This window comes from Rhipicephalus microplus, unplaced genomic scaffold (assembly GCF_043290135.1).
Source record: "Rhipicephalus microplus isolate Deutch F79 unplaced genomic scaffold, USDA_Rmic scaffold_24, whole genome shotgun sequence".
Taxonomy (NCBI): domain Eukaryota; kingdom Metazoa; phylum Arthropoda; class Arachnida; order Ixodida; family Ixodidae; genus Rhipicephalus; species Rhipicephalus microplus.
The window spans coordinates 9,981,350-9,991,061 of NW_027464597.1; the positions used below are offsets into that span (position 1 = coordinate 9,981,350).

General features: G+C 47.9%; 1 protein-coding gene across 1 annotated transcript; it reads right to left on the reverse strand.

The window, feature by feature from the left end:
* Positions 1-1,720: 1,720 nt before the first annotated feature.
* LOC142786519 (tetraspanin-33-like) lies at positions 1,721-5,746 on the reverse strand. The gene is made up of 3 exons (XM_075884246.1): positions 4,935-5,746; positions 3,889-4,104; positions 1,721-1,813 (listed from the first exon to the last, which is right to left on the reverse strand). The coding sequence occupies exons 1-3, from the start codon at positions 5,703-5,705 to the stop codon at positions 1,721-1,723; spliced, it is 1,080 nt and encodes a 359-aa protein (XP_075740361.1). The 5' UTR covers positions 5,706-5,746.
* Between the last annotated feature and the right edge of the window lie 3,966 nt (positions 5,747-9,712).

The following is a 9,712-nucleotide window of genomic DNA, read 5'->3' on the forward strand; positions in this document are numbered from 1 at the left end:
TTTGCTTACTTAGGCGTCAAAACAGTTTTAAGTTGATTTTAAGATGAAAAAATATATTAAAAATTGTTTTTTGGCACAGGTTAGATGTGGCGCTAGTGCTCAAGAAGCGCGTGAATTGAAATCGGGAAAAAAAATGTCTTGCACTTACTGCTGCTTTATCCTTGTTTAAACGTCATAGAAATGCCGCACTTCATAGTCTGATTTGTTCAGCGAAAATGTAAGAGGTGGATAATGATCAGTTCACGCCGGCGACACCTTATTTACACTTTAGAAGGCTGTGCCTAACGGTGCTTTGTGTTCTGCTAGTGACGCTCATTGTGTACTGCTCATTCAAAATTAGTATATGTACCAACCAGACCAATTCAAGACGTTAATACACGGAAAGCGCCTCAATTTTCTTTCACTGAGAAACGCTGTCCAACTAAAACCGTTAAATCAATTTATTGTCATTTCACTGCACACACATCTTCGAACTACAGTTCAAACCACTTCAGCCGTCGCCGTGTATATACGTCGCAGAACAAGCCTATATATGGAAGGCGCAGGGCAAATCCTTTGCGGCGTAACGTCATTTATTGTCGCCGCCGAGCAGTTACCAAAAGTTACTTCTACTGGACTGCTCTTGCTTGCGTCTCGCGCGCCGTGTCTCGGCCATACGGAGTCCGGTTGTGTCTCGGGCCTCCATGCGTGCCTGACCTTCTTCAAGGCGCCTGCGTCGAAAGAAACGTCGATTGAAAGACGAGCAGTGACTGCGCTGCTGTGCATCGACGGCAGAGGACAGACAGCAAAAGCATGCCAAAAAATCAATTGGAATTATATATATGCGTAGGTGTGCACACGAGAACGCCGGGGTGGGTGATCGAGGGCGACCACCGGTCAAGGAAGGCGCAAAGCTTGCTCCGTACCATGGCGTACGCACGGGGGGGGGGGGGGTCAGATGGCTAGAGGGGAAGGGGCGGGGGGGGGGGCGATGCCAGATCCGTATACATTGACATGTTAGGGAGGGGGATGCTGCGACAAACCTCTCCCCCTCCCCCCACCCCAGTAGAGGACCCCTGCGCACGCTCGTTCTGTTGCTTTACAGTCGGACCTGTCCCGTTATTACAGCAGGGTTACGGGAACGTAAATTTTTGGCACCAATGGCGGTCATATATAGAGCCCCTGGTTCCGCATGAAACAAAAACTGTTAACCCAATGTCTTTACTCCTGGAAAGCCAGGAAGCAGTCCATTGTGAGAAGCAAGTCGTCGCATCATTTGTTTCATTTATTTTGAAGCATGTTGTCTATTTCCTTTCGTTCTAGACCAAAGGGCGGGGGGTTTCGTGCAGAAATCCCCCCCCCCCTCTTGGGAAACCCTGTGCACTACGCCAATGAGTGTATGCCACTGAGGTTCAATGTAATCCATTTCGATGACGTGCCGACCTAAATTGCCATCTTCGTCGCTTGTTTTGTCCTCTCACCTTCTGCTTCCCACCCACACGTGCTCCGACTTGTCCGGCGTGGAATGCAATATAACTTTGATGGAGTTTCAATGAAACGTATCAGAGACACTTGGCTATAACATTATCGTGAAAAACGTACATAGTGATGTAGTCGGGGGTCTGCCCATAGGACCGTAGTCAGCCAGTCTCGGGGAGACGTCGAGGAGCCCGGAGCTGTTACCAGTAACTTTTATTTGCATTATTTACAGATAGTGTGTTACTACATGATGGGGGTAGCATCATGGAAGCTCCCAATAGAAGTTTGGTGGGAGCTTCTGGGAGCTTGTCGGGAGCGTCTCAGCGCTCCTATGCCCTGGTATTCCCAGGATTTCCTGCGGGGAAAAACAATGGAGGCCAGGAAAGTCCAATGAAAATGCCATCTTCATCTCCGCACCCAAAAGGGGAAGGTGAAACACCGTCTCCTTTCCAACCAACAAAAGAGGGAAGATGCACGCGCAGTTCGTCCCATGGCAAGGGAGAAAACACTGCACAATGTGCACAACACAGCACAGTGCGAAGATGTTGAGTCCTACGTGTAAATCAACTCTGTTGTCCGTTGCAGTGATGAGTGTGCGGCGCCGTCCAGACCACGGTTTGTGGAAAAGGCGGCATGAATACCCCACGGAGAACATGGGGAATGCACAGGACCACATATCTCAGACACTTGGCTCATTGTCCGGGGCAACTTGACGTACAAAGAAAGCCACCTCGACGGCCAACAGATCTACCTAATCCGTCAGAGGGTCGGGCGTGTCCAAAGAGTTTTACGAGGAGCGCCGACGGCCCTGGATAATTCGAAGAACGACTTTCATGTTGTCGTCGCTCTTGGTGCATTTCTCGGAGCGCTGACTTCGAAGAAATCAGCGCACGCACCCAAGCGGAGCCAAGCCAGGGAGGCCGATCTTAACAATAATACTAACATTGCACCTTGAACCATGACGGTACAGGTATCTTACAACTGAATAAATGTGTGGAAAAGACCTGACACCATCTTTCGATGATTTCTCTCCGTGCAACTTTAGTGTATAATATACAAAAGCAGGAAAAGAAAATGTATTTCTCTTTGTTGCCCCTTTAAAGGGGCCCGGCAAGACTTTTTGAGCATGGTCAGAAAACGCTGCCAGTCAGTAGTCGAGGCTCCCGAGAACATGCGAGCCAAATATTACAGCGCAGCACGCGGCCTGGAATTCGCAATGAATTCTCGGAGTCAGTTAAAAAATTGCTGTCTCTTCTCTCGGCAAATGACACCAGAAGCTTAAATTCACTCGTCACAGCCATTGTATCAGCCATTGGCTGATACAATCACAAACTTTTGTTTGGCATTCAGGAATGCTGCTTGAGCATGCATGCTCTTTCCCTGTGCTCCCGTAATGAAGCGGCTAATGCGACTGCGCGCATTGAAAACCGTCAATATAATTGAGGGGTTATGGATGGTACTGTGGTTTTTATAACTAGACCTGCCCCACATATGTAGAGTGGTGACTTTCTTGGCGAAATTCGAAGAAAAATGGCGACTTTTGGCAACTTTTCACTCATCCTTTGGAGAATTTCACTCGCAAGTCAGCGGCAATCCTACTGGGAGCGGTTCAGCACGAGCGAGAAAGTAGGATCAGTCATACGGGTCATACCGTACCGCATTTTCCTCAACGTGATCGCTAAACATACTAAAAGCCTTAATATATAGTGTCAACAGCCCAGAGGGGCTCAAAACAGCACTCCGTTGAAAAGATGCAACTTCCCAATAAAACCACCTGCGTTCCCAACTACCGAGCGGCAGGTAGCATTGTGGTCGCGAGCGTTTATCACCACTACCACCATCATAGTGTGCAGCGCCAGCGGTGTCGCCTGGCGGAAAGCCTGACTGGCGGCGCACGAGTATGGTGGCTAGAAGGCCACCACCATAGCCACCATAGCACGAGACATGGCACGAGAGATGAGTGGTCCTCTTTGGCGTGTGGTGGTTGGCGCGAACTGTTGTCTCTCGCGTGGGCCCGCGGATTACGGCACCGCGGGCCGTCTGCCGTGGAATTGTGGTGAGCCAAGCGTTGGCGAAGCTGCCTTGTTGCGCCCTTGTGTTTGTTATGTTTGTGAGTGTTGTGTAATACTGTGTAAGGTTGTCTTTGCGTACGTGTTGATCACAATATTTATTAATTTGGCTGGCGATATCGTCGTTCTAAATATAGTTAAATGTGTGTTGTTTGGTTAGTTCCGACCGTGTATACTGTGTCCGTTCACTCCAAGGGCCTGGCGCTCTGTCCATTTCGAGAACCCACAGGGTATACTGCTAACAATAATGACATGTCAGCAGAAGCGTATGGAGCTGGCTTTGCACCCCCTCTCGCCCCCCTGCCCCCTTGTGCACGTCTATGCATGTTAGTATGAAACGCCAGCAAATGGCGGAAGTGACGCATGCGCGCTCCGACCTGTAGTAAATGCCGTAGATGGCATCCAGCATGAGCACCTGCTCGCGCGTGCCGATGGCCAGCGACGCAAGCAACAGCGTGACCAGGCACAGTCCGAGCATTATCATGGAGGCGGGCATCACGCGGTCCTGCATCCGGGAGAACAGGGCGTCCGAGCAGCTGCGCGTGTAGATGCGTGCCCAGGCAACCTGGTCCGACACCTGACGCAAAGACACCCAGCGTGGGAAATCGGGAAATCACCGTAAAGGGACACGATACCAAAAACAGCTTACTCATGGAGGAAGGAAACACTCCGTCCTTCCTCCATGTGCTTACTGGGTGAAAATGCTTGGTAAGCGATAAAACGCGCCAAAAATAGAATGCGCGTGGCAGTATGCACCATCCTGAAGTTTCCGCGGAAGTCTCTGTGATTTTCACGACGGCTACTAGGGTCTACACAGGGGCGTAGCCAGGAAGTAGCACACTGAGCACGTGCCCCCCCCCCCCCCCCGAAATTTTTGTTTCGCCCTTGAGGGACCACGGCTATAGTGTACTAGAATAGCACACGCAAAAAAAAGTGCTCAAAGTCATGATGTGCGCGTGACGTATCTTCTTCCCCTGAGCCATCCCCCTGCTCAGCCTCCAGCGCTTTCGTCGGGACTAGAGAAGAGCGTGCGACAAATCTCGTTCAAGATGGATTGCTAAATATTTTGCGCCTGTGAATTAGTGAAGCTACCACCTCCTTTAGAGAATCCATTCTATAGCTGCTTGAAAAGTGTTGCAGGGCCCCTTTAATAAGTTTATAGACGCCCTGCCCAAACGACCAAAGCGTAGCAGCCAGTTGCCCCCAAGGCTAAAGAAATGATCCCGCACTGATTCGATCGCCGATGTTTTCCAAAGGCGGGGTCACCGGCACTCCTGCTCATCATATCATTCTGGAGTACACGCCCATTAGTGCAGGCTAATGGGCATTCACCTTTGAGGACGAAATGCCGCGGAGTTCTGAAGTTGTATAACGAGCAGCTGGGGCGCCAGAGCAGCGCAACCTCACCTGCAACACGTTCCTGGCGCACATGACGTTCGGCAGCCGACCGGCAGCGTCGGACGTTTCGTTTTGGCGACAGCATGAGGGGGGCACGGCGCAGCGCTCGCGGCTGTCGTTGGTCTTGTTGCAGGCGAAGTACGGATTGTGGTTCCAGTCGCGGAAGCCCTCGGTGCTGATGCCACAGCAGCGGTACTCCACTTGCATCCAGTCGACGAAGCTCTGCAGATTGACGTCGTCGCGGTATGCCGCGATCATGTCTTGCGACACGGACTGCGCCACGTAGGTGCGAGCCCACGAGGGCAAGTAGAAGACGAGCACCGAGGCTAGAGCCTGCAGAATGGCCAACACGGTGAGCAGGTGCACGTAGGCGGTGAGCAGGGTGACGTTCTCGCGCAGGGCGCCCAGAAAGCCGACCGCGGCGATGGAGAACACCACTGTGGAGATGAAGAACGCGGGAATCTCGGGTCTTTGAAAGAGAACCACGACGAAGTTGCGCGAGGGCGCTCCGGGCGGCACCGAGGAGTCCGTCACGAGGGCGTACAGGGAGCTCCAGAAGCCCAGTAGGCCTAGCAGCATGACGAGCATGTTGACGAAGACTAATGGAAGTCGGAGGTAGGCGTTCACGTCGACGAACACGGTGGAGGAGAGCTCGTCGGTCGTCTCGATGTTTCTCCCGCTGGCATAGAGTTGAGTCGACGGCGGCCTGTTGCTCATTAATAACGCCCCCGTCTTGCTGATTGTTTCCGGAATGGTCATCGTTGATCCGATCTTCGCCATCTTTGTTCCTCGAGTTGAGCTGCTTTCTTCTTGATCGTTTTGTTTTGTTTGTCGCCTAGAAGAAACCATGGCTCATACCCATAAGGGGGCCACACTTGACACTTGATCGTTATTGTGTGGCTGTCAGCCGCCTCGTGGGTTCAGGCGCTGGAGCTGATGATGATGACGCCTTAGATATAGCTCATACCCACACGGGGAGATCGGCCATGAACAAATTACATGGGTTAGACAAAATAAAAAAAACAGTTGCGCCGCAAGGGCAACACAGTGAATGCCATAGCAAACAAGTTGGAATGTTAAACTAAGTGGTCATCCCCTGCCACAGGAGCACCCTGAAGCCCTTCACGTAAGGTCTGCCTTACGGAAAGACGTTCGCAACTTCTTTCAGCAAAATTGCCCTTAATTCAGAGTAATAAAAGCGGTCTGCTGCAAATTAATGTACTTTAAATGCGAAGTATTTCTTTGCGCCCCGCTGCAGTGGTCTAGTGTCTAAGGTACTCGGCTGCTGACCCGCAGGTCGTGGGATCGAATCCCGGCTGCGGCGGATGCATTTCCGATCGAGGCGGAAATGTTGTAGGCCCGTGTGCTCAGATTTGAGCGCACGTTAAAGAACCCCCGGTTGTCGAAATTTCCGGAGCCCTCCACTACGGCGTCTCTCATAATCATATGGTGGTTTGGGGACGTTAAACCCCACTTATCAATCAAAGTACTTCTTTGCCTACATGTAGGCACTTTGAGCACCTATCTATCTATCTATCTATCTATCTATCTATCTATCTATCTATCTATCTATCTATCTATCTATCTATCTATCTATCTATCTATCTATCTATCTATCTATCTATCTATCTATCTATCTACAATGTAGCAATTCCATCGCGTACATCGATCGCTAAACCCCTTCCGCCAGACGTGTGGCACATACCCGCGGACGGGTGTGTGCCACAGGTGATTGACAGTTTATATCTACCCAAGAACGGCAAGAAAAGACATAGATAATTTTAACACGTGAGCGTTCAGAAATATCTGACATTGGCTGCGTTACCCGACGAATGCAAAGAATAAATGTTTGAGTCACAGCAGGAATCGATCACCGGAATTCCGTGTGACAATCAAGTATTCTACCACAGAGCCACACCAGGTCTCGGAAATACTTTTCAAATAGACCGTTATGTTCGTGAAACGTAAATGGGTTTTGCAGTGCCGGCTATCCAATTTTATAAACATTACATATGTTCTCCGGCTTATGATACAGCCGTCACAACGGGTTAACGTCAACTGTAGTTGCCATCTGCTCAAGTTTATTTATGTGGAAGTGTCCAGGACTACCCTCGCGAGCGCCAGCGCTTCACTGTATCAGCTTAACGCTTCTGGTGTTGCTCATATCAATATTGCTGTTGACATCGTCACGCAGCTGTAAAAAAAAACATGATTATGTAAAACATGTGAGGCTGTTTAACAACGTTTATGCGTGCATTTTTACGTATCTTTAGCGCCCATATCGTGACTCTTCACTCAATACAAAAATTACAACACAGTCAACTTCCACCCGCATGCTTCGCCTAACATCGAATAATAATAATAATAATAATAATAATAATAATAATAATAATAATAATAATAATAATAATAATAATAATAATAATAATAATAATAATAATAATAATAATAATAATAATAATATGTGGGGTTTTACGTCCCGAAACCAAGATACGATTATGAGAGACGCCGTAGGGGAGGGCTCCGGAAAGTTTGACCATCTGGTGCACTGACATCGCACATAACACGGGCCTCTCCCATATTCACCTAACATCGATTCCCTACGCGGGATCTGCTGTATTTTTCCCGTGTCGTGTCTCACTCCTTTAAAATAATCTCTCGCAAAACAAAACGTCGCAACTCCTGCTGTGGAGTGGTCTTACAAACGGAAATGCGCCAGGACACTATGCTATCATTTCCGTTTATAAATAAATAACACTTCTAATGCGCGCGCTGGAATGCAGTTTTGTGTAGTTGGGCCACAGTGCTCCATTTTACTTTTGGGACACCTGCACGTTGTGTCCAGATGAAAAAATATATATGTATATAGCTTCGTTGTAAAGCATGCGTTGTAAGAGTTCCGTGATCATACGGGGGAGGAGGTTATCTAGTACAAAATGGGCGGTCCGTCAATGTTACCCTCGTTAACGAGTTCTGGCGGTTTGAACTTGTCAGCTCATCGTAGGGAATGTGACAACCGAGCTAGGACAGATGAAATCATTGCTCGTTTAGCCACCCAGGAAAAAAAATCAGTGGGAAGTGATGGGAACTGTGGCATTGAAAAGTAGGGGGAAGGTTGCGTCAGCAACAGCCCTTAGTGAACAAAAAGTTCGCTACCTGGATAACCCTACCGCAATACTGTTTGAAGCGTCATGTATGTTCCCGCTTTCCTTTATTTTTTATTTTTTTCGGCTTTATGGATATTCGAGTATCTATCTCTTTGTCATGACTAGGGGTATCTTTAGTTAGATTATTCTACTGCGCAGATGCTATGGTGTACGTGTCACATGACTAGGTTGGCCACCTTGTATGTGCGTGCATCAGCCTTCGAATAAAATTTTATTTGAGATGCAGCGCACGTTTGGGGTCTTTCAGCGTCGTTGTTTATGCATATAATGCAAGCCGTCAAGGATGCATGCTGTCTTTCGGGGTTTGGTGTACAACTACAGAATATATTGCCCAGCCTGACATTTTTTTTTTCGGGGTGTGTAGAGGGGGTCAGCTATATAGGTTTTATGCGTGTCCGTGCGTGCGTTTGTACACACACACACACACACACACACACACACACACACACACACACACACACACACACACACACACACACACACACACACACACACACACACACACACATATATATATATATATATATATATATATATATATATATATATATATATATATATATATATATATATATATATATATATATATTTATATATATATGTGTGTGTGTGTGTGTGTGTGTGTGTGTGTGAACATAGTTTTTTCTGGCTACCGTAATAAAAATTATAAACCTCAGGAATGGTGCAGTACAGGAAACGAAACAATAATTAATTTATTTAATCCTAATAGTTTCGGCTGGTGTGCCAGCCTTCTTCGGAGGATCTAAGCGAAATGATACAAGTTCCCGTAGCAGAGGACCACCCTAACAGTTTGGAAGCCCCCAAAACGAAAATAAAAAAAATAAAAATAAAGAAGGAAACAAACATACTAACGAGGCAGGCGACAGACAAGAAGAAGAAAGGGGCAACGGAGAGCCGCTGGAAGTGGGTGGGTAATTAAAGACGCGCCGCCAGAGGAGGCGACCAAGAAAAAGGGGAAAAAAGTGAAATACATTGCCGCTTTCTCGCATCCCAAACATGGACAGAGTTAAAGTTATTTAAAGTAAGGAGATATTAAGGAAGGTGAATTGGCACAGCTGTTGCTTGCAGCCTTCTTCTTGACCTCGGCACATGGCACACAGCCTTTGGAGGGGATTGGCTAAGTAGAAGGGGAATCATTTCCATATTTACTTCACTGTCCTACGTCTACTATATAGTAATTAATTAACTACTGGTTTGTTGTGGCAAATACTTTGTGCCACGAGCGCAATCTGCACCAGTTTTCTTGCTTTCTTTTCATTTTTAGTGGTTAATGTTAAGGCCAAGCTAATTTGACAATCGCGTGGATGGATTCGAGTCCACGGTCTGAACCATGGACATGCAGGTGTCCAGGCAAAGAAAAAAAAAATCAAACATTTAACATATTTGAAACGCTCTAGAAGCTGTAACGTGGCTCTAGATTGCCACTGCACCACTGGTACGTAGAAGCCGCGTTTATTTCCACCATAAAGTTTCATACAATAATATTGTATGTTGTATGAAACTCGATCAGTTCCACTGTATCCTACGCCGCACGAGCCCGGACGGTCACCGCATGATCTGCGCACCGGACATGGTGGCGCGAGTTTCGCTTTCGGTTCG

Excerpts from the sequence above, each read along its gene's own strand:
- LOC142786519 (XM_075884246.1), bottom strand. The coding sequence starts at position 5,705 with ATGGCGAAGATCGGATCAACGATGACCATTCCGGAAACAATCAGCAAG. Across the intron at positions 4,105-4,934 it reads GCGCCAGGAACGTGTTGCAG|GTGTCGGACCAGGTTGCCTG; the intron begins GTGAGGTTGCGC and ends TCTTTGCGTCAG. Across the intron at positions 1,814-3,888 it reads ACAGGTCGGAGCGCGCATGC|GAAATCCTGGGAATACCAGG; the intron begins GTCACTTCCGCC and ends TTTTCCCCGCAG.